Below are 25813 nucleotides of genomic sequence, written 5' to 3' on the forward strand. Positions count from 1 at the left end.
GCAAAAAACGGACACGTCAACTGTACGAGCTGAAAGCGGGAGAACTAATAAAAGTGATAATCTGTAGACACGCTCTCTTATGTTTACAGCTGTGGAAACAGTTAATCTGCATTTCTATAGACATATGTTATGCGGGCATAAATTACACTTGAGAGAGGAATACGATATGGCAAACAAACCGCTACGATGTATAAAACCCCGAATGGTCCAGATTTTCCAACCCATTCACAAACCAAGCGCCTCAAGCTCACTTCAATTACTTTCTCACAATGTCGGTTACGGATCTGATAAGTGCACTCGATGCTATTCCAAAGCATATCCCAGTGGTTCCTGAATCGAATCCTATTTTTCTTGATGCCCCCGATTGGCTAACAGAAAACTATTTACTCAATGCTATGCGCAAGTTCTATGGCGATGAAAAGTTGAAGATCACAGCCTTGGATGGTTGTCCTGCTCTAGGACGAGGCGAAAACTATGGAGGTGTTTTGACTCGCATCAAAGCGGAGTTTACAACACGAGGCAAATCGCAGATTGGACACTATATAGTAAAGACCTCGTTTGAGAGCGATGAGTTTTCACGCAAAACCATGGAGCCCTACGATATATTCAATCGGGAAATGTCCATCTATGAACAGATCCTGCCAAAGCTCAAAGCACTGTTGCTGGAAATTAATGATGAGGAGCAAATCTTTGCAGAGACTATGGCCGTTGACTATGATCGATCTGCGCTGATCTTTGAGGATCTCAGGGTACGTGGCTTCACAATGCCCGATCGTCTGATAGGCTTAGACCTGAAGCTGGCTAAAATAGTGCTACGTAAATTGGCCAAAATGCATGCCACATCAGCAGTGCTCAATGAGCGAGAGTGTGGCGCCTTGGAGACCTATGATCGTGGCATGTTTAATCGCCACACTGACAACTATGCGCCATGCTTTTTGGGCATGCTACAGGCAGCCAGCAGACGTGTCGCACAATGGCCAGGATATGAACAATACGCCGATAAATTGAATGCCCTTCTTCCCATTTATATGGAGCTGGGCAAGCGCGTCTTCGATGTTTGTCCGGGCGTTAATGTCTTGGCTCACGGTGATCTCTGGACAAACAATGTTCTAGTCAAGTACGACAAGGCCACCGGAGAAGCTGAGGATATCATCATTATCGATTTCCAGTATGCAGCTTGGGGATCACCAGCAATTGATCTATTCTACTTTTTGAATTCCTCGATGGAGTTCGATGTTCATGTGAATAATCAGGAGGAGCTCATTCAACACTACTTCGAGATCTTCTCAGAGACGCTACGAAAACTTCGTTACAAGGCGCCGATTCCTAGCCTCCACAAATTTCACTTGGATTTAAAGAAAAAGTCATTCTATGGTAAGCCTAACGAAATATATATTTCTGTTATATAGTATATGTTATAATTTATATAATTTCAGCTATGCATACTAGCTTCAATGTCTTTGCTGTCCAGCGAAATGTGGAAACAGCAGATGCGGACTTTAATGCTCTAATGTCGACGAATCAGCGTGGTATTAATTTTAAAAAATGGTTGCTATAACAACCCAATAACGCAAAGAGTTCTACGAAAACTGTTGCCTATCTTTAACAACCAGGGTTTACTTGATGCAGATCAGTAAAGTTTGAATCATTTTATTTTTGTGATATTTCTTTATTACCTGCATATATTTTGATAGTTATTAAGACATTTCTATACTCTTATTATCCTAATACAAATATATATTGAAAACCAAATTAAACAAAATATCAAACAAATATTACTTTTTAATATACAAATATTTCTATAGCTTCATTGATATTGTCAAATATTATTTTAAGGAACTAACTATGTTAACTATTTACTTTTATGTAACATTACTAAACTCATCACATTATAAAAATATAACATATAATATTCAGTATTTTAAAAGATTTCATTTAATATTTTCAATATACTTGCAATATATTTTGTATAGACTATACGAAATATACCAAAATAATTCATATAAAGAAAAAGCTTGGCAAACTACCACTAAATAATACCTACTGATGAGAGCGGCAAAGTTTTGGTCACTATCAAAGCTTTAGCGGCAACAGTTCTCTCCCAAATATGGTTGGACTTGTTATGATTTGTAAACAAAACAAAAATCTCTCTTGCTCTCCCTCTCTCTGGGCCACTTGTTATCTCTCTCAACTTGTCTTTCGTTGAGTTTTTGACAATTGAATTGAATTCTTTCCCTCTCTTAGTCTATCTACAAGACAACCTTATATGGATATGCGTAATGTTTGATAATTTGTTAAACTAAACACATTATACAAATAATAAAATCTTAATGTGTTACTGCTCTAGTCAGTGAAAGTATTCAATGGTTCTCACTGTCGAATATTAAGTCGCTCTCTCGCTCTCTGTTGTTATTAGTCATGTTGTGGGTTTTTCTGTATTTACTCTGAAAGCTCTGAAGCGTCAAATACAGATATAAAATACAATTCGTTCAATGCATTTCTTTCAGTGAGTTCTCAAACATCCCGCGTTGCAAATATAAACGATTGTCGTCAATAATAATGTCATCCCAGTTTAATCCAGATGAACTGGAGGCTCTTGAATGGCTAAACACGGAATATTTCACGCAAATATTAATCAAATATGAGAATGCACCGGAATTAATAATAAATGATCTCAAGTTGTCGCCGGCAAGTGCACAAGGCGATCACTATGCAAGCGTTATGTTTCGGGCTTTTGTGGAGTATACAACTTCCAATGGATCGTGTTCAAAATCTTTAATCCTCAAGACCATGCCCGAGCAAGGCGGCCGAAAAAAAGAAATGGTCGATGATTCACACATATTCCACACTGAAATTGCCATGTACACCGAGGTGTTACCCAAATTTGAGGCAATACTGCGAAGCGTAGGAGACAATACTAGTTTCTATGTGCCGTGTATTTATCATAGCTTGGAGCCAAGGCAAGTGATGGTGTTTGATGATTTGGTTCCTCAGGGTTATCAAGTGATACGTGACAGATCCGCCAACATAGAAGAGATTAATGCTGCACTCGAGAAATTGGCCAAATGGCATGCAATTAGTCAAAAAATGATAACGGAAGAACCTCAATTATTCGATAACTTGCGGTATAATCTATCTACCCTTCCCAACTTTCTGAATCAAAGCTTCCTCACGAACGCTCTACCAAACTTTATATACATGCTAAATGAGGTGGAAAGCTTACAAAAGTATAAAAAGCACTTTGAAGCGATGCGAGGCCACTTGATTCAACGATGGGCGGATTCTTTGGGAGAGTATCGCAAAAATCCTCAGAAGAATGCATATTATGTTCTATGTCATGGCGACTTTCACATAAGGAACTTAATGTTCAAGAATAACAGCTGCATGTTTATAGACTTTCAACTTTCCCATGTGGGGCCTTTGGTCAATGATTTCCTTTATGCAATGTACATGTTTTTTGGCCCTGATGAGCGTGGAAAACTTCGTGACGAATTGATATCGCATTATTTAAAGACTTTTGCTGATACTTTGCAAAAAATTGGTAGTGTGGAAAAGGCACCTAGTTTTCAAGAGTTCCTGAGTCAGCTGATTGATAACAAATACAATGGTAAGTGTGAGTGAAGAAGAAATAATATTTTAAATCTAAGCGGTTTATCAATTTTATTTCTAGAACTTATGCTTCTCACAACCTTTCTGCCTATTCAAATTGCATCGCGAAAGAACGCCATTGATCCGTTTCGTCGACGAACTAGCATGTATAAGGATAAGGATTATCAGGACGAGGTGGAATTTCATCTAGAGCGAATGCAAAAGATGGGATATTTTAATGATGATTAAGTTGCCATTATTTTGTAAAAAACCATGATTAATAATCTTTCGTGTATTATTCAAATAAGCAAATATTGATTTATTTACAAATAGTGGCTAACATAATAGATTTATTAAATTCCAATATTTACGAATATGAACTATTTTAACAAGAAATAAATAAATATACTATATTTGACATAATCAGTTTAATAAATATGGATATATATACGAAAAAAGATTTTATCATAATATGTGAAATGCACATTTTAAAATGGCGCCAACACATTTCACAATTTTGGACAGATTTTCAACACTTAAGCTTGCAAAGAATTATCAACTAAAAAGCTAAGTAAAAAGCTCTCCACCTACATATAATCGTATATAAATTGGGACAGCAGTCTTGCAAGTTTTTTAGTATTTTTATAATCATTCAACGCAAAACACGCACAAAAATGTCAGCTGATATTGATAACTATAATGCCGATGAGTTGGTAGCACCTGAATGGCTAAATGAACAGTTCTTTAAAGACGTTCTAACGCATGATCATAATGATCCTAACGTGAAAGTGATTGATTTTAAAATATCTCCAGCCACTGCCAAAGGAGATCATTATGCGAGTATTATGTTTCGAGCAGAGATTGAGTATTCAATAGGTGATGAAAAGTTTTCGAAACCAATCATCATCAAAACAATGCCCGAGCAAGAAGGTCACAAGAAAGACTTTCTTGGCGACGCGAAATTCTTTCCAACTGAAATTGCAATGTACACAGAAGTGTTACCAAAATTGGAAGCAATTCTACGTGAGGCTGGCAACCAGACAAGTTTATGTGCCAAGTGCATATATCACACGCTTGAACCGCGCCAGGTGATGGTCTTCGAAGATCTGGTGCCTCAGGGTTACTCGGTTGTGCGGAAGAGAGTAGCTAACTTGGAGGAGATCAAAGCTGCCATTGCAAAGTTGGCCAAATGGCATGCAGTTAGTTTCAAGTTGCTCAAGGAAGATCCTACAGTGTTCGATAAAATGAAGTATGATTTGACTGAAGTTCCCAACTACCTCGAGCAGGATTTCATGAAGACTAGCCTACCAAACCTAATCAAGTCACTTGGAAAGAATGATAAGCTAAAGGGTTATCTCAAATATCTGGAGGCATTAACAGAGACTCTTTTGAGCCGCTGGGTTGAAATTATTCGCGAATACAGAGAGAATCGCCAAGAAGATGCTTACTATGTTTTATGTCACGGCGATTTTCATCTAAAGAATATGATGTTTAAGGGAACCGAATGCATGCTCTTGGACTTTCAAATATCCTATGTAGGATCTATGACAAATGATTTATTGTACGCCATGTATTTATTCTATGGCCCCGAAGAGCGTCGAGATCGATATGACGAGCTTATTTATTTTTACTTCACTAATTTCACAAACACTTTAAAAACTATTGGCTATCAAGGAAAGTTGCCAAGCTTAGTTGAGTTTCGAAAGCAATTATTCGAAAGGAGACATCATGGTAAATTTAAAATTCCAGCTCAAGTTGTTTAAATTTAAATCAAATTAATAATTTCTTTTCACAGAAATTTTTTTGATGTCAATATTCTTGCCTGGATTTAATTGCATGAGAAAAGGCCAAGATCCTGGAGAGTTGATGACGGACCCTACAAAATTGGCTCAAATGTTTGATGATAAAGACTTTCATGAAGAATTAGAATATCTGCTACCTCGAATGCTTCATTTAGGCTATTTTGAGCAGCTTGAATGAATGTATTACTCTTATCTTTATCTATAATATAATACAAGCGTTCAAAGTCAATAAAAAATATTGGGACGTAGTTTCATTTCTGTGATTATGCTTTGTCATATGGCAATAACAATTATTAAACGGTTTGAACAACCAACTATTATCTTGACATACCCTCTGCAAACTTAAAGTTCATGACCGATAATGTTAACTTTTATAATTGTTGATACTTAATATATTTTTGGTTAGAGCTTTAAGTAACCAAATATTAATACAACACGTAAATAGTAGTATAGTGGTAAATAATGACATCAGCAATTTTACAAAGCTCTAAACCCTGATTAATTATGCGAGGAATAGATTATATATATGTACATATATTATTATTATCAGACAAAACAAGTAAGAAAGCTACAGTCGAGTGTGCTCGGCCCAGCACACTCGATTATAGCTTCCTTACTTGTATTTAAGTGGTTTACAATTTTGTTTCTTGAGAATAAGCGTACTTTTAGGTCGACTAGATTAAGCTGTATACTTTCAGGGTTTTAAAATCTTCAGGTAAATAGTCTGCCTACTAAATACAGGGTCTGCTAAGATTGATAACACTACTAGAATATGTAAATGGAAATTGTTTTTATGAATAATACTTTAAACATCCAAATGTATGTAATTGTTTGTTTGTCTGATAATTGTTATCAAAATGTTGGAGTACCTATCTATTTGTTTACCTGATAATTCTTATCAAAATATTACAAAACTTATCAATTCCAAGATGTAACTAAATAATCAAATGGAATTGCTTCCGTGATTAATATACGTATGTATATATATTTGTTCTTATTTTTAAATACTCTTATTTTAGTTTTTTTTTTTACTAAATTTACAATGAAAACAACCTTAACAATATCGACAAATTGTATGTACATTCATTATATTTGCTTAATATTCATATGGTGTGTTACTGTCAAACATGTGTTTAGCACATTAATTGCATTTTTCCGTAAAGTTGCAAGCTGTGTCTTATAATATATTTAGCATATCAGACACATATATCTTACCTACTAGTTACAGATTAATCCAGAAGTTTCTAAAAGCAAACGTGAATTTCACCTAAGACTGAAATTAAAAGCTTTAAAATCCAGATAAGATTCAAGATGAAATAAATATGCAGTTTCAGGAGATACACAATTAGTTATTTGTTGAGTTTAGCCCCGGTAACTGGCACCTATAATGTCGTCAACTAATGATAATTTTAATGCTGATGAGTTAAATCCACCCGACTAGATGAACGAACAATTCTTCAAGGATATTCTAACTAAATATTCTAATGATGCTGATGTAAAAGTGCTTGATTATAAGATATCGCCAGCAACCGCGAAAGGAGATCATTATGCAAGTATTATGTTCCGAGCAAATGTTGATTACTCAACACACGCGAAAACTCTTTCAAAGTCTTTGATTATTAAGACTATGCCCGAAGAGGAAGGACATAAAAAAGATTTTTTAGATGACACGCACGTTTTTCCTACGGAGATCGCCATGTATACAGAAATATTGCCCAAGTTCGAAGAGATACTGTCTGAAGCAGGTGGTGAGACTACTTTTTGTGCACGCTGTATTTATCACAGTCTGGAACCGCATCAAGTGATGGTTTTAGAAGACCTGGTTCCCCACAACTATGAAGTAATACGTAACCGGCCAGCAACAATAGAAGAAATAAAATCTGGAATGGGACAACTGGCAAAATGGCAGGCAGTTAGTTTTAAGCTCCTAAAGGACCAAACAGGATTGCTCGATAAAATGCAGTACGATCTAACAACGATGCCAAATTTCTTGGACGAAGATATTATGACCACTGGATTTCCGATGTTCTTGGAAGCACTGAAAAGTGTGGAAAGTTTAAAAAAATACGTCAAGTATTTTGAGCCCATTAAAGATATTATAATTCCGCGCTGGGTGAAAATAATACGTGAATACAGAGAGAATCGTCAAGAAGATGCTTACTACGTTCTATGCCATGGAGACTTCCATTTAAAAAATATGATGTTCAGGGGAACGGACTGTATGCTGCTCGACTTTCAGTTATCTTACGTAGGATCCATAACAAACGATGTACTCTATGCGGTGTACATGATCTTAAGTGCTGAGGATCGCCGAGATAAGCTTGATGAACTTATCTATCACTATTTTATAACATTTGCAAATACATTAGAGAAGATTGGTTATCAAGGAAAGAAGCCTAGTTTGGTAGAATTTCGAAAGCAGATATTTGACAGAAAATATACTGGTGTGTTAGCTACATTAATAATTTGCAATGATAGCTTAAGTACTAACATTGATTATTTATTTCGCAGAATTTTTTTTGATAAGCACATTTTTACCAATATTTAATTATGTGCGGAATGGAGAGCCTCTGGCAGACTTAATGGAAAACGAAGAGTTACGCCGTAAGTTATATCACACCAAGGAATATCTTGGCGATTTGGAGAATCTGTTGTCTCGTATGCTTCACTTGGGATATTTTGAACAATTAGAATGAATTCGTATATTTAAGCGAATGAAGCTTGGAAAGAAATTTTGTGAATTTATAAGAAGGAAGGTGTATTTTTAAGTGATATTAAAAAAGCTGTATCTTTCATGCAATTGATGCAACAATTAAATAATATAATATAATAATAATAAAAAATAAAACATACTTTTAATAAGTTGGTTTAACTGAATTGTTCAAATGCATGCAACAGGTAAAAGGAGGAATATTCAATTACATTGCTTTTCGTTGCTTGCTGACAAATAAGCAAACATTTAATTATAAATAGAATCTTATCGATCAGATATAACCACACAAATGATATTGTTAAAGAAAAATAATTTCAATTTGAAGTTTTAGGGTATTTTGAAGTCAATATTATACTTGATTTTTGTATCTAATGCATTGCATGATATTGCCACGGTGTTAAGTACTACCAAAAGTGGCGTTATTTAATTTGAATAACCAGTATCACCAAGAGGATTGCTGAAGTTATTTGTTTAATTATTTATTAATAAAATAATAATCCTAAATGGGGATAATACGGTGCAATAATTCAAGGGGGTAAAACAAATAAAGTAAGTTGTAGCTAAAATGTAATACTTTCAGCTAAGAAAGTTAATTATGAAAAAATGTTATATTTTAAATTATTGAAATGTTACTTCAAAGATAGTTTCTTATAAATATTCACATTGAATAAAACGTTTCAAAAGACATTCTCAAATTCATATATGGAAGGGTATACAAATTTAGATTGTATACTATCAATTACTATCAACACTTCAAGATTCACTCAAAAGCTTTCGATTACTATCATTTCGCATTGCACACAAGAATGAAATTAATATAAGTATTGTTGTTATACTCAAGATAAAGAGTGATAGCAAATAGAATAAAAACAGAGCGTCGTAAGACTCGCTGTTAGTTATTTTCTGAATTCGAGACCGGCAACACACGAAGAATATCTACAAAAATGACGCCAAACATTGACAATTATAATGCAGATGAGCTGGAAGCTCCCGCTTGGTTGAATGATCAATTCTTTAAGGATGTTCTAGTTCATCATCTTAACGATCCTAATGTGAAAGTGATTGACTTTAACACATCACCAGCAACTGCTAAAGGAGATCACTACGCAAGTGTCATGTTTCGGACTAAAGTTGATTACTCACTGCAAAACAAAACACTTTCTAAGTCCTTGATAATTAAGACCATGCCCGAAATAGAAGGACATAAAAAGGAATTTTTAGGTGATTCGCACATTTTCCCCACAGAGATCGCTATGTACACTGAAATATTACCAAAGTTCGAGGAAATACTATCTGAAGCAGGTGATAAGATTACGTTTTGTGCCCGTTGCATTTATCACAGTCTGGAACCGCGTCAAGTGATGGTTTTCGAAGATCTGGTTATCCAAAACTATGAAGTAATACGTAATAGACCAGCAAGCTTAGATGAAATCAAAACTGCGTTGGGAAAACTGGCTAAATGGCAGGCAGTTAGTTTTAAATTGTTAAAGGACAAATCAGGACTGTTCGATAACTTGCAGTACGATCTCACAACATTACCAAATTTCCTCGAACAAGATATTCTAAAATCTGGGTTTCCGACATTCTTGGAAGCACTGGACAGTGTGGAAAGTTTAAAAAAATACCGCAAGTATTTTGAACCCATAAAAGATGTTATGATTGAACGATGGACTAATATAATACGTGAATACAGAGAGAATCGTCAAGAAGATGCTTACTATGTACTCTGTCATGGAGACTTCCATGTAAAAAATATGATGTTCAGGGGCACCGACTGCATGTTGCTCGACTTTCAGATGTCGTACGTAGGATCTATAACAAATGACGTGCTCTATGCGGTCTACATGCTCTTTAATCCTGAGGATCGTCGGGACAACTATGATGAACTTATCTACCACTATTTTACAACATTCGCAAATACATTAGAAAAGATTGGTTATCAGGGAAAGAAGCCTAGTTTGGTTGAATTTCGGAAGCAGTTATTTGACAGAAAATATTCCGGTACGTTGGTTATATGAATTACCCATTTCTCAGATACTAACTCTTTGCATTTTGTTTCGCAGAAATATTTTTGATGAGTACATTTTTACCAATCTTTAATCATATGCGTAACGGACAGGATCCAGCAGAATTCATGGAAAATACTGAGAAATGTCGTGAGTTATATCACAGCAAGGAGTATCTTGACGACTTGGAGCATCTTTTGCCTCGTATGCTTCATTTGGGATACTTCGAACAGTTAGAATAAATACTGGGATGAAATATATAAAAAAGTTATTATATCTTGTTGCACAAACTTTAAAGACAACCTTAAGACTATCAACATTTTAGTAGAAGATAATCTTCTAGGAATATTTATAATAAAATTGTGTGGATTGATAAAAAAATTGTATTTTTCCTAAATAAAAATAATCCTAAGATAAATGTTGGAAATTAAAATCCAAGAATATCGATTGTTGCATCGCTTAAGCTTTTCTTCCTGTTTACGGTAATAGAAAGATATATTATATATTATTTTGGATTCTAGTATACACAGGTTGATCCATGTTTGCGGTTGTTTCTGATAGCGCTCAGTAGGATTACTTTTCTATTTGCTATTATGATGAAATTATTGAAGCCACACATACATTTATAGAGACATGCTTTCTATACCCGTCAATGATAGGATAGAAGGGTATTATAATAACTTTGTGCGTACAGAAACTTTATTTATCCTGTAAAAGGGGACAACTCCGACCCCGTAAAGTATATATTATGTAATATCAGCATCAACGCCAAGAAAATGTCTGGATGTCCGTCACGCCAATTTCGATATATAAAATATTGCCTTTGGTATATTTAAGTATTTTTTCGTTACAACGGGTAACGGGTATTTCACAGTCGACCATAGTTGACTGGAGCTTTCTTACAATCGAGTATTGTAGTTTTTCTACCTTTGAAATTAGCAACAACAAATTTATTTACAATCAGGTTCAAAGATTGAGACGACTGTTCCCGCATAATTATTCTCTAGGATATATGTATGTGTACATGTTATATATTTGTGTGTTAATTAATTGGTATCTCGCGGCTAGACTTTGGGTAATGAGGTTTGATAATTATTTTGCAATTGGTTCAAGCATTTTGTTTAGTAGTCAGCATGATCAACATTAATTGACAAAGCTTTAGCAACTTTCGTATTTTAAAAGCTTTTGGTACACTTGTTTGGTTAGTTAAATTTAATGAATACTATAAAAGCACATACCCCACTTCGATATCTTCTTTACAGTGTAAGAATACGTATAGAAAAAGTTCATTCACCTCACAAATAGAGAAAAAATTATATTGTTAATTGCAATATTGTTAAATTTAAATAAAGTATTCAAATATTTTGCCATTGACAATAACTTTTTATAAGCAAAAGTATTTCAGAATTATGTTTTCAATTAGCCCCATATACTCTATGATAGAGTATAAAAATCAAGTTCACATGCACGCACGACGTACTCTCACTCTTAAAAGATCATTTCAAAAGCTTTCGATAACTATCGTTGCGAATTTTAGATCGAAAACTTTGAAAAGTAATGCTTACAAAGCTTAATACAACCCGTCAAATTTTGTATAAAAAACACAGTGAAGCAAGAGTCGCAATCAGTTGTTTCTGAATTTCAAGCGGTCAGCACAAGAGAGACATATTTTAAAATGACGCCAAACATTGACAATTTTAATGCGGATGAGCTTGAAGCTCCCGCTTGGTTGAATGATCAATTCTTCAGAGATGTTTTAGTTAAGCACCTTAACGATGCTAATGTGAAAGTGATTGACTTCAAAACATCTCCAGCCACTGCTAAAGGAGATCATTATGCGAGTGTCATGTTCCGGGGGCTTGTCGAATATTCAACAAAAGAGGGAAAATTTTCCAAGTCGTTGATTATTAAGACAATGCCCGAAGAGGAAGGCCATAAAAAGGAGTTTTTGGGTGATTCGCACATTTTCCCTACGGAGATCACAATGTACACGAAAGTATTGCCCAAGTTCGAAGAGATACTAGCTGAAGCAGGTGATAAGACAACGTTTTGTGCCAAGTGCATCTATCACACTGAAGAGCCGCGTCAAGTGATGGTCTTTGAAGATTTGGTTCCACAAAAATATGATGTGGTTCGTAAAAGACCCGCTACCATAGATGAGATTAAATCCGCAGTGGGAAAACTGGCAAAATGGCAAGCAGTTAGCTACAAGCTGCTACAAGAAAAATCTGACTTGTTTGATACATTACAATACGATTTGACAACAATGCCAAATATTTTGGAGCAAGAAGTTATTACAAAAGGATTCCCAACGTTCTTGGAAACCCTGCAGAGCGTTGACAGCTTAAGACAGTATGTCAAGTACTTCGAACCGTTGAAAGACAAATTAATTCAACGCTGGGTAGAAGCTCTTCGTGAATATCGTGTGAACCGAAAAGACGATACATACTACGTTTTGTGCCACGGAGATTTCCATATAAAGAATATGATGTTCAAGGGAACCGACTGTATGCTGCTCGACTTTCAGATGTCCTACGTGGGAGCTTTGACGAACGATGTGCTCTATTCGATTTACATGCTCCTTGGTCCCGAAGAGCGTCGAGAGAAACGTGATGAATTTATCTACTATTTTTTTACGACTTTCACAAACACCCTTGCAAAAATTGGATACCAGGGAAAGAAGCCCAGCTTGGTTGAATTCCGTAGACAGTTACATGAAAAAAAATATATTGGTAAGTTAATGAAAATGCCAGAAGTTATTCAAATACTAATTTTGTTTATTATTGCCCCGCAACAGATATCTTTTTGATGAGTTCATTTTTGCCAACCTTTAATCATATGCGCAAAGGAAACGATCCAGCAGATTTTTTGGAAGATGCTGAGAAACGCCGTGCACTATTTGCCGAAAAGGACTTCCAAGAGGAATTGGAATATCTGATCCCTCGTATGGTGCATGTGGGATATTTCGAGTAGTTAAGACACAATATTTAAAAATAAAAAGTACGAGTAATAAGAGTATAAGATTGATATATCGAGAATTTGGAGGAAGAAAACGCTTTTTAATAATGACGAGTTAATTGCTCTTTGATTTGTTTTTAATCAGCTATATAATTAGCATTCATAACAATGTTTGCACACCGATTCTGTTCGGCTCGTGCCCAACTAGCTACACACGATGATTTTGCATTAAATTTTTGCTGAACAAGCTGTTGTTATCAAGTCCGATTCAAGTTTTTACTGAGGCATGGAACTAAATAAAATTATAAACAAATTTGTAAGGCTTTTTCTAAGCTTTTATAATCTCACTGCTTGGGACCAGACGCTGCCAAGATACGCTTAATCAATTTGTCTCTTGGTTAATATAATATAAACAAACAAATTAAATATGTGTGTTAACAAGTGTATGTTTACGATTGTTGAGGTAGCTAGGGAGCAAAGTACTTATAATGCGATTCACTTGAATAGGTTCGCTTCGAAAGCTTTTCGCTTAACTAAATGCTCTGAAACCTTTTAAAACTATATTTGTATGTATTTTATATGCCAAAAGAAATTTAAATAAAATAATATATACAGTAACTACAAAATTTATTTTTCTTACTAATTTTAAAACTAAATAAAATAAATTGTGTATTTTAATATACACATATGGACATATATAATATGAAATATAAGTATTCAGTATCCCGTCTATATAAGTTTTGAGTGTTCTAATTATATAATAAATTAGGAATATTACTATTTACTCATTCATAAAATGATGCGGAAATACATATTTCTTCATTACGTATGTACATATATACCATACTTATACAAGATCTGACTGATCTGAATGTAATCATGACTTGTTGAATGTTTCAATGATAAAGCACAAATCTGGATATACAATATCTCGGTTATTTAGATTAGCTATAAAGATAAGCCTTAACAAAACAGAAAACTAGCGTATATATGAGATCTTTCCTCTGCTATGCAATTGAGTTGCGTCTTACAGCTGAAAGCAGTCAAATTAAATAATAATGCCGCCAAACAGTGAATCGTACAACTTAGATGAGTTGGAAGCACCCAGCTGGCTGGATGCAGAATATGTAAAAGAGATATTGAGTAGCCATGAGAGCGATGAGAATGTCGAAGTAATCGCTTTAAAGATAACACCCGCTAGCGGCAAAGGAGATCATTATGCAAGTGTTATGTTCCGAGTAACGGTCGAGTATAAGACGTCAAAGGGAAAATTCAACAAGTCGCTGATTATCAAGACTATGCCCGAGAAAGATGGGCACAAAAAGGATATGCTGGATGAATCTCACATCTTCGATACAGAGATTAAAATGTACACAGAGTTACTACCCAGATTTGAGGAGATCTTGCGAGAAGCTGGGGATGAGACCTCGTTATACGTGCCCTGTATTTATCACAGCTTGAAGCCACGGCAGGTAATGGTCTTTGAGGATCTTTTGCCCCAGGGTTATGTTGTGGTCCGTGATCGCCAGCCAACAATAGAGGAGGTCCACAGTGCCTTTACAAAACTAGCAAAGTGGCATGCTGTTAGTTACAAACTGAACAAAGAGGAACCTGATTTGTTGGAGAAATGCAAGCACAGCCTGATGGAACTTCCCAAGATTACAGAGGAACCCCTGTTCTCAACTGGAATGGACTTTTTCCTGCAAATGTTGGACTCTCAGCCGGATCTGAGAGTTTATAAGCCATATTTTGAAAAAATACGTCCCACTTACTTGCAGCATTGCATAAACACTTTCCGAGAGTATCGAGTGAATCCTCAAGAGGATGCATACTATGTTTTGTGCCACGGCGACTTTCATTTGAGGAATATGATGTTTAAACACAATAAAACTACAGGACATTTGGAGGACTGTATGCTTCTCGACTTTCAGATGTGCAATGTGGGACCCATGGCCAATGACATTCTTTATGCCATCTATAGTTTGTTGTCTCCGGAGCAAAGACAAAACCATCGCGATGAGATTGTCTACTTTTATTATTCGAAGTTTATCGAGACATTGAATAAAATCAATTATGATGGCGAAATCCCCACTCTGGTCAAGTTTCGTGAGCAGCTTTTCCGGCACAAATATTTGGGTAAAAAAAAAAACTTTGAAAAATGTTTCTATTTCATTAATTAATTGCTGCTCTTTTCCCTTAGATTTCTTTTTATTCACATCTTTTTTGCCTCTCTTTGTTGCGCTTCATAATGGCGACTTTGCACTGTCTGATATGATTGAAGACAAAGAGCTGAGATCTACTTTTTATAATTATAAGGAATATTTGGCGGAAGTTCGACACAACTTACCTCGTTATTTACATCTGGGATACTTTGACGATTTTGAGTAATAAAAAATTGAAGTCATTTGTCATTGCTTATTTTGCACACATTTACGCACATGCTACAAATGTAACGGTTAATGCATTCATCATGCTTACATTATTAGAAGCTCATTAATTATGGTTGATTTTAAAGCACTAAAATTATCCCGAATTGTACAACTACACTAAGTTTTTTGCAATTAAAAGAAATTAATCTTTTACTTTATTGTATCCATTTGTTTCTCCCGCGTAACTATTACAATGTCGCTTGGTAACTTTTTTCAAAAACATCGATGTGGTATCGATAAGAACATCGATGTTTCGCCAGCTCTATTAAGGTGACCATTCTTGCTTTTGTGCTCTTTACTTAATTTACGAATATCAAATAAAGAATTGCTCGACAAATGTATATAAACTTATTCAACTTTTCTTATTTAATACATCTATATTTTTTTTATTTATTTAATTATAAGTTGAAAATAGTAAATATTTTCAATAATCCGCCAACAATTGTGACCTTTCTTGTTATCGATAACAACTCAGCAATCAGCTGTTGCCTATAACGTGTAGTACAAACAGCATTCCCGCATTTTGTAAGCGATGCAAATTTGAAACTAATTATTAATAAATAAATAATGGAATATGGCTCAAGAGCAAAGTGACTTACTGTGCCGCGTGTGCCTAAAGCAAGACGAGCTCATGGTTGATGTCTATGAGCATGTGGAGGAACAGCAAACCGATTTATGCACGCTACTTGAACGTTGTGGCGACATTAAAGTGAGTTCTTGGATTGTTTATATTGCATTTAGTATATTTATTTTATATTTTTTTAATAGGTTGACAAGACGGACGCGTTTCCTAAGTATTTGTGCCAAGAGTGTACAAAGGAGCTGCTAATCGCAGCCAAGTTTCGTGACAAATGCGCTGCAACGGAACAATTGCTGCGCCACAGTGAAGCAGAAGCTTCTTGCAGCATTGATGCAACAAGTGATTTGATTGACAAGGAGTCGGTAAAGCATAATTCTGAGGATGATATGAATGATATCATAGAATATGATCCAAGTCAGCATGTGGAGCTATATGAAGAGTGCGAAACCCACGCGAAAGAACAGAAAATTCTTGCAACAGTGCAGCAAAGAATTGCTGTTGCCATTTTTAACTGTGATGACTGCGGTGCAGTCTTTCAGCAGGCTGCAACGCTGCAGCGCCACTTAGATAAAGCCCATCCTACCGTCGAAACCTGCAGTTGTCAGCATTGCGGACACAGTTTTACCCAGAGCATAAATCTGCAGCGACATAGCTGTAATGTCATAAGTAACGAAGAGCCTCAAGTGACCCATCATCGTTGTATCTACTGTAGCAAGAGCCTGCAATCTGCTGCCAGCCTGGCAATGCACATACGCCTCCACAACGGAGAGCGACCCTTTGCCTGTGACGTTTGCCCAAAGACCTTCAAAACAAATGGAGCGCTTGTCAGCCATCAGAAGCGACACCTCAAACTGGTGGAATACAAGTGTGAATACTGTGGCAAGGGTTTCGTCGAGTCCAGCAATCTACGCCGCCACATCATTGCGCTGCACACCTCCGAACGTCCACACACCTGCACCCTCTGCCAGCGCAGTTTCTCGCGCGTCTATCTGCTGGAGCTGCACAAGCGCACGCACACTGGAGAACGTCCTTATGCCTGCAGTCATTGCGATCGCAGCTTTGCTCAGTTGAGTGTGTTGCGCACCCATGAACGCATTCATACGGGGGAGCGGCGACATCGTTGCGCTCTTTGTCAGAAAACCTTTAGTCGCTTGATGCAGTTGAAGAAGCACGAGCTGAAGCCGTGTATTGTGGACTCCGAGGTGACGATACGCGGCGATGAGGAAGTCTCTTAGTTGTAGTATAGTAAATTATTGCCGAAAACATCTACTGTTAACGCTTGAACGAGTCCAGTGAATATGCTGACGGCTTTATTGAGTAAGTGCTTTCTGTCCATTTTTTTTAAGCTTATTTGCCCCTTCATTAGTTGCCTGCTGGCAAAGCTCTCTATTATTACGTTCTTCGATACTTTTGCAGAACTAATTTGAATAGTTTGAATGATTGGCATCTATATGTTCGGCACTTACGAAATCATTTTTAAAACAATTTCAGTACAAATTCAATAATTGTCATTTCTACGACAATTAAACCTCTTAATTAACATAATTTCTATGCATTAACTGCTCTGAAAATCTTTTTTTTTATACCAACCCATCACTGAACGAATTTTCTTTTAAAAGCTATAGATAATATCTCAGTCGAAATTCTTGTAGATACTTCTTCCAATTGCAGTATGAGTAGATGTCCCTAAAGCATTCTATTTGTAACACACTATCATCGACATTCAATGGTCAACACAATCCTTTTCTCAATAATAACCATACTTACTTACTTTCATTTCAAAACCTATTGACTTCGAGAATTGTTTCTTTCACTATTGTTGTGAATCCTTATTAAATATGTATATGACTGCTGACAAAGCGCAATCCAAATTTTTCTTTGCTTAGTTGAACTCTTGCCAAGTTTTTTAGTTAGCATTAATTTTAGATAGAATTAATTCAATTCAAATTCGACACCTTCCATACGTTTGCCCATAATTTGTGGCCAATAAGAAGACAAAAACAAAATAAATATTTTTCTGGTTTTTATTGCATGCACATAAAGGATTAGTTATGTTTTTTTGTTCCTTTTAGTTTTTTGGGGGTTTAATTAGCCTACAAGTTACAACAGATTATGGTAATTACATAAATGCCTGTAAAGTGCCATACACTTGGCTGCATCAATAAGTTATTTGTATTATTATAATGCAAACTTCCCATATACATATATATATATTCTATTTGATTTCATCATGAATTTTTCTTGTTGACAAAAATTACATATACTTAACATGCACTTTCTTTAATATTTTTTTTTTTACGTTTAGGGCACAAAATTGTTATTTGATTTGAAAAGTTGCGATTTTGTACATTTATATATAAAGATATTGGATGTTTTATAATTTGATTTGCATGCATCTTGTATCTTATACAATATGTGGTTATATATAACTTTTGTTTTATATATATGTATATGTATATTAAATGGTTTATTTGATTTTCTCTTAAAAACTGCTCAACTGCTTTGTTCTCGACCTGTTGCGAAGTTCATTTCGATTTATGAAATTCTAGCGAAATGGTAATTCAGAATAGGTCTTATTCGAATTTCACAGAAATTTGTATAGCACAATTTTCGGACTTGCATAGAATTATTGTTTTCTGATGCTCCGAAAAGTACGCATTAAAGATTTCAGTGAAATGTGAATTGTAAACATTTCTTAATAATATTTTTTTGATTCGATTAGTTGATTTTTATGAGTGCTGGCAAATTTAAGTCCAATTTATGGCGCATTAAAAATCTTTGGGAAATTTTTCGCATTTGAGAAAGAGTTGTTCATCATGTATGGCGGGCGGGCGGCGGGACAAACTGCGCTCAATCCTCAGCTGTGTCGATCGTTATCGTTATCGGGTCGTTTTCGGGGTCGTGGTCGAGGGGAATCAGGGATACAATTAGTCTACAAGAGCGTCGCCTCTGCCAAGAATTGAAGCAATAAAACAGTTATTCGAAAGTCTTTTTCTTGTTGTTGGTTTTGTCGGAATTTCAGTCATATAACAACGACAAAATGAGGTGAGTGTGGGAGCGAAGGGTGAGCAAAACAGGGTGATTTATTTACAGGGTGCTCCACCAATTACACCGCTGCGCTATGCTCCGACCGTCGGAAATACTTACGAGCCTGCACATTGAGATCGTCGAGCAGCAGCTCATTGGACGATCTAGAGCGTTTGGGAAAGATGAGAGCATTGCGCAGCGGCGTCACATGCGCCACATTGGAACGCGGCTTGGGCGGCGGCACTGGGGGGGGGCACGTTTCTGTTTGTGCGACACACGCTTCAGTTGCCGGACAAAGGATTGACTCAGGGTCGAGCCGCGATTAAAGTCTTCGTTCAATTGCGGCTGTGCCGCATATTTGTGCAGCGGCGTTGGTGTTGCCACCGCAGCCATTGCTGCCGCTTGTTGCAGCTGCTGCTCCGAATTCGTGCGCTTGCCGCTGCCCCCCGAGCTGCTCTTAAGGCGTTCGAAGAGATTGGTCAGCGTGCTGGAGCGCTGTTGAAGTGGCGGTGGCGCTGGTGCCGGATACTTTTGCAACGCCGGATGACTGTGCTTTGGCGTACGCCCCGCGCCGGCTGTGGTGGGCGTGGTCGAAGCTGTTTGAGCTCGGCTGGCAAATACATCATCGTCCAGTTCGCTGAGACTGACCAGCATATGCTCGTCGTCGTACAAGTCATCGGTGTTCGTAATTGTGTTGGTGAAGGTGCGACTGGTGGCCAGTTCCTGCTCTTCACTTGCCTCCTCCCCCCTCTTCGTCGTCGTAGCGTGCAAATATCTCGTCAAAGGCCGCGTTCACTATGTATGCCTCATCCTGCAGCTCGTCTTCGCTGGTCTGCTGTTGTTGCTGAGCTCGCTGACGTTGCGATAGCAGCGTACCAAAGAGATTCTTGCGATAATCCTCGGCTGCAATGCCGCCGTACAGTGGCTGCAAATGTTCGGTGGAATGTGCCGTGGTGGCAGCCATTGGAGGCAAGTTGGCCAATTGGTTGGCCAGACTCTGAGTGCTGCAACTGTTTGTTAGCTTGCCAGGTGCAGGATGTTGTTGCTGTGCGACGTTGTTGTTGCTGGTTAGTATGCAATGTTGTGCCTTTGCCAGTGCCAATGTCTGTGCCTGCAGCTTCTGCTTTTGACGTTGCATGTGCTGCACCCGCTGCCGCAATTCCTGCGACTTGCGTTTCACTTGACTGTATTTGCTTTGGCTCGTGTGAACGTTGCCGTTGCTTTGGTTGCTGTTGATATTGCTGTTGCTTTGGTTGTTCGTGCGCAGCTCATACTTACTCTGCTCACGGTCACGCTCCTGCTCGGCCTCGGCGAGTCGACGCTGCAGCGCCAACGTTTCAAAGGTGTGCACAACACTGCCGACGTGTGTGCTAATCTCCGGTATGCCCAGGTCACCGCTAAACATGTCACGCTGATGTCGCTGCTGTGTCGACAGCAATTCGCCACCGCCGCGCACATGTCCATGGCCATGGGCGTGGCAATGGCGGATGGGCGGCACAGGACAGTGTTGAGTATGAACAGCGGCGGCAGCACAGGGAAATTGCTCAATGAATTCGGTGGCTTCCTGTTGCCACAACAGATTGCCGAGTTCATCGTGGCCGCTGGCGCTGGCAACTGTTGACGACTGTTTTGTGTTCATGTATGTATGTGTTGTGGGATTTGTTGTAGTTGTTGTTGTGGTTGATGTTGTTGTTGTTGTTGTGTACGAGTTGTTGGCAGATATTTCAAGCAAATTGTTAATGAAATAAATAAATAAAATCTGATTAGCCAAGGGTCTTTCAAAAAAGTATCTAGAACGACTTTTTTTTTGTTGGTGAGCTGAGGGGCCAAGAGGGAGGGGCTTGGGGGTGAATGGGGTAAATGGGGTAAATACTTAATGCTCTAGCCATATCTTAAATACATAATAACTAGTTACGCTTAGCATTGCTATATACACATGACCACATTGAACAATTAATCATTTAACTTTCATCTTTGGTTTCTTGGTTTTGTTTTTTAACTGTTTTTGTTATCGACTTTGTTAATAGCTGATCTTATGGCGTATATGTTAAGTGTTAATAATAATCGTAATAATGTTTCAACTCATTTGCGAGCTCTGCATATTTGGAAATTCAACTACCAGCTAAATTATTTGTATAGACTATTTATGTTTCTAATTCATTTAAGCTAAGTTCCGGTTTCTTCTTTTTAATGTAATATTATATATTTATATATTATTTTCTGGTATTGGATTTTTGGTTTTTTGTTGTGAAATATTTGAATAAAACAACAACACAAAACCGAGCTGCCCACAGCACAGAGCAGCAGTGTGTGTGCGTGTTTGTATGTGTGTGTATGGAGAGCGCAATTATTCGGGGCGCACAAAAGTATGCTACAAATTGTTGATGTTCAAGCTGTTGCGTATACGCAATTGTTTTGGCGCTTCAAAGTATGCTACGATTTTAATGCCACAACTTAAATGATAATCAAATCGAAAATTGCATTTGAGTGGGCGTAAGTGTGCATGTGTGTGTTTGTATGCGTTTGTGTGTATGTGGGTGCAATTGATGTGGATGTGCGGCAACAACAATTTTGCAGCTGAGACAACAATTGAGGTGAGTATGTGTGTGTTTAAATTGGTGGTCTGTAAGTGTGTGTGTGTGCTTCTGGTTGTGTGCTTTAATAATAGTTATTATCAAATGGTAAACTATCACTGGAGCTGGAATAGTGCTGTTGTGGCGGTTGCTGTGACAGCAATTGATTGTTGCCGTTGCGTTTCAAATGTGGCTGCTGCTGTTGTTGTTGTTGCTGTTGCTGCTTGTTGTTGCCGCTGCTGCTGTTGCTGCACTTTTGCTGCTGCTTGTGCAGCGCTTTAAAGTCATCTTGCGACTTGCTATTCTTAGAGCTATGCTTGCTCTTGTGACCCTTGCTATGTTTTGTGTGCTTCAAACTGTGGTGTTGGTGGTGTGAGTGTTGTTGCTGTTGTTGCTGCTGCTGTTGCTGTTGGTGAGGGTGGCTGTTGTGTTGTTGTTGTTGTTGATAGTGGTGCTCAATGTGTGCTATGTTGCTGCTGCTGTGATAGTGTGGATGCTGCTGCTGATGTTGCTGCTGTGACGTATCGCTGGCGGTACCGCTGCTGCCGTAACTATAGATCTGTGACTTTGACTGGCTACGATGCGTATGCGGATGCGAATGTAGATTTGCCACGCTATAATGCTCGGGATCGAGACTGTCGAAGGTCTGCAAATAATGCGGATTGATCTGAGTGCAATAATCACTTCCAACATCCGTTTGTTGCTGCTGCTGTTTGAGTTGCTTCCGATCGAGCGTATTGTTGCTGCGCACAGCATGGAATTGATGTGGTTGCTGCTGATGATCGAGCGAATTAAAGTGTTGCAGATGCGTCATGTTGTAGTTCAAGTGTTGATAATGCGAATCGGAGTTGTGTTGTTGTTGCTGTTTGGCTCCATTTTTCATGGGTAAAGGCGGTGGTTGTTGCTGTTGTTGTTGTTGCTGTTGCTGTTGTGCATTCGGTGATCGTCGGTGTGTGTTGCTGTTGCTGCTGCCGTTGCCATTCGATTTGAAACTATTGCTGCCACTGTGCAATGTCAGACTGTTGCTGCTGTGATTGCTGCCATTATCGTTCTTCGTTTTGATCGCAATAAAAGTGTTGGGCAACGGCGGCAATGGTGGAGTGCCGGTTGGTGTCGTAATGCTCGTCGCTGACGACGAGCAATTTGTTGCTAATGCGGCTGCGGATGCTGCTGTGGCTGCTGATGATGTTGTGGTGCTGGCCACATTCAGTTCCCGCTACGCGATGTGATGGCCGCCAAATGTGCGCAGCACTGGCACGCTCTGATTGTGATTGAAAGTAGTTGTTGGTGGTGCGTGTTGTTGGTGTGCATGTTGTTGGTTGTTGGTTTAAACATATAGCAATTGATTGTTGTTGTTGTTGTTGTTGTCGGTTGGTGGTGCGTGTTGGGTGTGTGTTAATGTGTGTTAGGCCCAGTTGTTGTTGTTGTTGTTGTGGTGGTGGTTGGTGGTGGTGGTTGTTATCGGAAAATGAAATTTCAGAGCGTAAAAAGAGACGAAAAAAGGAAAAGAGTAGATACTTATCATATAAGTCGTGTATGAGATATATATAAATTGATTGCTTATCTGTAACTTGTATGTGTGTTAGTTTATTACTGTGTGTGTTCAAGTATTACTGTATTGGTGTCTTCTGCTTTATATTTTATTTTTTTCTTTTAGTTTTTGAGTGGTGCGTCAGTTTGTTTTACGGGGCGGGTGGGTAGGAGAGAGACACGAGTCGTGGGCGTGTCTCTGGAGTTGGATTAATAAATATGTATATATATTTTTACTAACTAATTGATTAGTTGCAAGTGCTTAGAACAAAGTTGTAAAAAATTGTGAAAAATATTAATGGAAATAAAAAGAGAAAAAAGTAATTTCGTTAATTGCTTCAAGCTACTGTTACACTTTACACAGACATAAAGCACGCACACACGCTCACAAAACTGCACAGACATACATACATACATATATACAGCAGATTTGTGGACTGGCGAAAGTAAAGCAAAGTCCTTTAGACATTATCCAGATGAGATAAATTCCAAGCGAGGCCAAGCGAAATTTCATGCATCGATGCGGCTGCTACAATTGCTGCCACAGCCACTGCTACTGCTGCTGCTGCTGCTGCTGTGGCAGACGTGGCAGCATCAAGTGGCGTGTAAAACTTATTTAATTCGGCAACGAGCCGAGTTGCCAGCCAAGCTGCAGTCAGCACGTTGCAAATGAAGCAGCGCCCAAAAAAGGAAAACAACAAAAAAAAGGATGGCAACAACTTGCTCGACTAGCACATACCCTGCACATGCACACAGACAAACACACGCTCAATCATAAAATGGCATGCAAAAGTAGACGTGCAGCAATAAAATTATAGCTGTAGAGAAAGTGCTTAAATATCTTAATAAACACATTTACAAGATGCCAAATTGCAATCAGGACAATAAATATGCATAATTTTAAATTGTTTTTTACTCTCAGAGATATTTCTTTCGGCTACTCGCTTTGGAGTTGCATTTCACTGGGTATTAATAAGAGAGAAAGAAAATAGAGAGAGACAGAGAGAGAGGGAACTGCGCGACGAAGAAAGCTAATTAGCCGGGACAATTTGGAAAAAAGTGAGCATAAGTTTTAATAAGAAAGCGAGAGCTGTGCGCTAATGCGTTGCAAAATGAGTGGGGCGTGGCAGTGGCAGCGCCTTTTTAAAACTTGCCATATTAAAGTTTTTAAATAAAGCGCAACACAGACACGCGTTATCCGCCCGCGTGTGTGTTTGTTAAACACTGTATGTGTGGGCAGAGACAGAGAGAGGGAAAAGAGTGAGAGGTAAATTCCACATTTAAATTTAAAAAGTTTTGTTGCGCGGCCTTTTGCGGCAGGAGGCACTTTGTCTTTGGCAAGCTGCAACTGCCACATGCCGTTTTCTGCATAGTCAATAACAAATGCTGGCGACACTTACACACACACACACACACACATATACAAACCGAAAGAAGCATGAACACTTTGGGTGGGCTAAAGAAACTTTCATTCATTCACTCAATGCGCACTCAAAGGCACTACATGTGGCACTTGGGGCAACTTCGACGGCGGCACATAAAAGTTGACAAGCGTTGACATAATTTTACACGCAATGACAAGTTGAAGGAGCCGCAGGATGTGCCGCCGCGTCTTCGTCTCCGTTTTCGCCCCTCATCTTCATCTTCATACATGTATATGCAACACTCAAGTGCGCGTAAGTAAGTGCAACCTCTAGCTGCCCCTGCTCCTGCCCCACTGTGCAGCTTGAGACGCCGCAAAGTGCTTGCTGCATTTTCTGCATCATTTACTAACATGCGCACATTGATGGAAATTTAATAGACTTGCCACATAATTGCGGCGCTTGCAATTTATGCTTGACTGCTAATTATGGATTGCGGATCTTGACGTTGATCCAGTTATAAGTTCAGCAGCTGCAACTAGCCGAACCAAGAGGGAGCGGACATTGTGTCGTAGGTAGAACATTAGATTATCAATGGCTGGCGGGGATTGTTGCAAGTGAAGTGGGAGTCGAGGCGAAGCGACATCATCAACAGCCGGAAGTGACTGTGTCGCTTAACGGTGGGGCAAGCGACAAGCAGCACAGCAGCGTTACGGAAGTTCAACTCAGTGCCACAAAAATTTGAAAACTTTGTAAACAAAACTTTTGAGCTGTGCACTTTGCTGCTGGCGCGAAACGAGACTAAACGAAGCGAAAGCAAAGGCAAAACACCAGGCGACGATGCGCAGGACCCTTTACCCTTAAAAAACAACAACAAGACGATGTATATACCTACATCTATCTATATAGTAATGTATATACATATATCTCTCCCTTCTGTATCTGTATGTAGAGCAGAACATCCTGGCAGTCGGTCTGCTTGTCAGCAGCTGCGGAAAGTTTGCCACACGGCAAATGGTTGTTGCACGACTTGTGCTAAACTTGCCTCTTCAGTAGCTTAGCAGACAGTAGTATTGTGGAGACCCGAGGGGAGCGGGGTGTCATGCAACTACAATGCTTTCATCAATTGTCCAGCGGATGTTTGGCTCAGCAGTCGTAGTCGAAGTAGGAGTCGACTGAATTGCAGTCGTCTCGAGTCCTGACAGTGCTTCCGCCGTTCTCTAGTCGACTTCCGTGTGCCACGACT

General features: G+C 38.3%; 10 protein-coding genes across 11 annotated transcripts; 8 read left to right on the plus strand and 2 right to left on the minus strand.

Annotated features, from left to right (window-relative positions):
• The first annotated feature begins 210 nt into the window (after nucleotides 1–210).
• Nucleotides 211–1773, plus strand: LOC133836584 (uncharacterized). The gene is given in 3 exon segments (XM_062267161.1): nucleotides 211–1374; nucleotides 1437–1540; nucleotides 1542–1773. Coding segments are annotated over 3 exon segments (1305 nt in total). The 5' UTR covers nucleotides 211–269; the 3' UTR covers nucleotides 1638–1773.
• Nucleotides 1774–2268: 495 nt separating this feature from the next.
• LOC133837625 (uncharacterized) lies at nucleotides 2269–4033 on the plus strand. 2 transcript variants are annotated; one of them, XM_062268454.1, is made up of 3 exons: nucleotides 2269–2356; nucleotides 2508–3607; nucleotides 3671–4033. In XM_062268454.1, exons 2-3 carry the CDS (start codon nucleotides 2560–2562, stop codon nucleotides 3835–3837), a joined length of 1215 nt encoding a protein of 404 aa, XP_062124438.1. In that variant the 5' UTR covers nucleotides 2269–2356; nucleotides 2508–2559; the 3' UTR covers nucleotides 3838–4033. The 2 variants fall into 2 exon arrangements, with proteins under 2 accessions (XP_062124438.1, XP_062124437.1); XM_062268453.1 differs by having other exon boundaries at nucleotides 2281–2423.
• Nucleotides 4034–4120: 87 nt separating this feature from the next.
• Nucleotides 4121–5654, plus strand: LOC133837626 (uncharacterized). The gene is made up of 2 exons (XM_062268455.1): nucleotides 4121–5319; nucleotides 5384–5654. The coding sequence occupies exons 1-2, from the start codon at nucleotides 4263–4265 to the stop codon at nucleotides 5566–5568; spliced, it is 1242 nt and encodes a 413-aa protein (XP_062124439.1). The 5' UTR covers nucleotides 4121–4262; the 3' UTR covers nucleotides 5569–5654.
• A 1079-nt stretch (nucleotides 5655–6733) lies between these two features.
• Nucleotides 6734–8207, plus strand: LOC133838461 (uncharacterized). Its single transcript, XM_062269578.1, has 2 exons — nucleotides 6734–7834; nucleotides 7902–8207. Exons 1-2 carry the CDS (start codon nucleotides 6832–6834, stop codon nucleotides 8084–8086), a joined length of 1188 nt encoding a protein of 395 aa, XP_062125562.1. The 5' UTR covers nucleotides 6734–6831; the 3' UTR covers nucleotides 8087–8207.
• A 788-nt stretch (nucleotides 8208–8995) lies between these two features.
• Nucleotides 8996–10390, plus strand: LOC133838372 (uncharacterized). Its single transcript, XM_062269445.1, has 2 exons — nucleotides 8996–10104; nucleotides 10167–10390. The coding sequence occupies exons 1-2, from the start codon at nucleotides 9048–9050 to the stop codon at nucleotides 10349–10351; spliced, it is 1242 nt and encodes a 413-aa protein (XP_062125429.1). The 5' UTR covers nucleotides 8996–9047; the 3' UTR covers nucleotides 10352–10390.
• Nucleotides 10391–11742: 1352 nt separating this feature from the next.
• Nucleotides 11743–13142, plus strand: LOC133838522 (uncharacterized). The gene is made up of 2 exons (XM_062269648.1): nucleotides 11743–12841; nucleotides 12907–13142. Exons 1-2 carry the CDS (start codon nucleotides 11785–11787, stop codon nucleotides 13080–13082), a joined length of 1233 nt encoding a protein of 410 aa, XP_062125632.1. The 5' UTR covers nucleotides 11743–11784; the 3' UTR covers nucleotides 13083–13142.
• Nucleotides 13143–14092: 950 nt separating this feature from the next.
• Nucleotides 14093–15872, plus strand: LOC133836216 (uncharacterized). Its single transcript, XM_062266583.1, has 2 exons — nucleotides 14093–15203; nucleotides 15268–15872. The coding sequence occupies exons 1-2, from the start codon at nucleotides 14126–14128 to the stop codon at nucleotides 15453–15455; spliced, it is 1266 nt and encodes a 421-aa protein (XP_062122567.1). The 5' UTR covers nucleotides 14093–14125; the 3' UTR covers nucleotides 15456–15872.
• A 93-nt stretch (nucleotides 15873–15965) lies between these two features.
• LOC133836217 (zinc finger protein 501) lies at nucleotides 15966–17516 on the plus strand. Its single transcript, XM_062266584.1, has 2 exons — nucleotides 15966–16205; nucleotides 16265–17516. The coding sequence occupies exons 1-2, from the start codon at nucleotides 16071–16073 to the stop codon at nucleotides 17309–17311; spliced, it is 1182 nt and encodes a 393-aa protein (XP_062122568.1). The 5' UTR covers nucleotides 15966–16070; the 3' UTR covers nucleotides 17312–17516.
• Nucleotides 17517–18071: 555 nt separating this feature from the next.
• Nucleotides 18072–20742, minus strand: LOC133836733 (uncharacterized). The gene is given in 3 exon segments (XM_062267323.1): nucleotides 18072–19344; nucleotides 19347–19897; nucleotides 19962–20742. Coding segments are annotated over 3 exon segments (1494 nt in total). The 3' UTR covers nucleotides 18072–19182.
• A 554-nt stretch (nucleotides 20743–21296) lies between these two features.
• LOC133836734 (myb-like protein Q) lies at nucleotides 21297–24859 on the minus strand. Its single transcript, XM_062267324.1, has 2 exons — nucleotides 24776–24859; nucleotides 21297–22892 (listed from the first exon to the last, which is right to left on the minus strand). Exons 1-2 carry the CDS (start codon nucleotides 24857–24859, stop codon nucleotides 21762–21764), a joined length of 1215 nt encoding a protein of 404 aa, XP_062123308.1. The 3' UTR covers nucleotides 21297–21761.
• Nucleotides 24860–25813: the final 954 nt, after the last annotated feature.

The sequence above is a fragment of the Drosophila sulfurigaster genome, chromosome 2R, assembly GCF_023558435.1.
Source record: "Drosophila sulfurigaster albostrigata strain 15112-1811.04 chromosome 2R, ASM2355843v2, whole genome shotgun sequence".
NCBI lineage: Eukaryota > Metazoa > Arthropoda > Insecta > Diptera > Drosophilidae > Drosophila > Drosophila sulfurigaster.

Coding starts and splice junctions, on each gene's coding strand:
- LOC133838372 (XM_062269445.1), top strand. CDS start 9,048: ATGACGCCAAACATTGACAATTATAATGCAGATGAGCTGGAAGCTCCC. Junction 10,105..10,166: donor ATTTGACAGAAAATATTCCG/GTACGTTGGTTA, acceptor TTTGTTTCGCAG/AAATATTTTTGATGAGTACA.
- LOC133837626 (XM_062268455.1), top strand. CDS start 4,263: ATGTCAGCTGATATTGATAACTATAATGCCGATGAGTTGGTAGCACCT. Junction 5,320..5,383: donor ATTCGAAAGGAGACATCATG/GTAAATTTAAAA, acceptor TTCTTTTCACAG/AAATTTTTTTGATGTCAATA.
- LOC133838522 (XM_062269648.1), top strand. CDS start 11,785: ATGACGCCAAACATTGACAATTTTAATGCGGATGAGCTTGAAGCTCCC. Junction 12,842..12,906: donor ACATGAAAAAAAATATATTG/GTAAGTTAATGA, acceptor GCCCCGCAACAG/ATATCTTTTTGATGAGTTCA.
- LOC133838461 (XM_062269578.1), top strand. CDS start 6,832: ATGAACGAACAATTCTTCAAGGATATTCTAACTAAATATTCTAATGAT. Junction 7,835..7,901: donor ATTTGACAGAAAATATACTG/GTGTGTTAGCTA, acceptor TTTATTTCGCAG/AATTTTTTTTGATAAGCACA.
- LOC133836216 (XM_062266583.1), top strand. CDS start 14,126: ATGCCGCCAAACAGTGAATCGTACAACTTAGATGAGTTGGAAGCACCC. Junction 15,204..15,267: donor TTTCCGGCACAAATATTTGG/GTAAAAAAAAAA, acceptor CTTTTCCCTTAG/ATTTCTTTTTATTCACATCT.
- LOC133836734 (XM_062267324.1), bottom strand. CDS start 24,859: ATGTATGAAGATGAAGATGAGGGGCGAAAACGGAGACGAAGACGCGGC. Junction 22,893..24,775: donor CCTTCAACTTGTCATTGCGT/GTAAAATTATGT, acceptor CACATCGCGTAG/CGGGAACTGAATGTGGCCAG.
- LOC133836217 (XM_062266584.1), top strand. CDS start 16,071: ATGGCTCAAGAGCAAAGTGACTTACTGTGCCGCGTGTGCCTAAAGCAA. Junction 16,206..16,264: donor AACGTTGTGGCGACATTAAA/GTGAGTTCTTGG, acceptor TTTTTTTAATAG/GTTGACAAGACGGACGCGTT.
- LOC133837625 (XM_062268453.1), top strand. Junction 3,608..3,670: donor GATTGATAACAAATACAATG/GTAAGTGTGAGT, acceptor TTTTATTTCTAG/AACTTATGCTTCTCACAACC.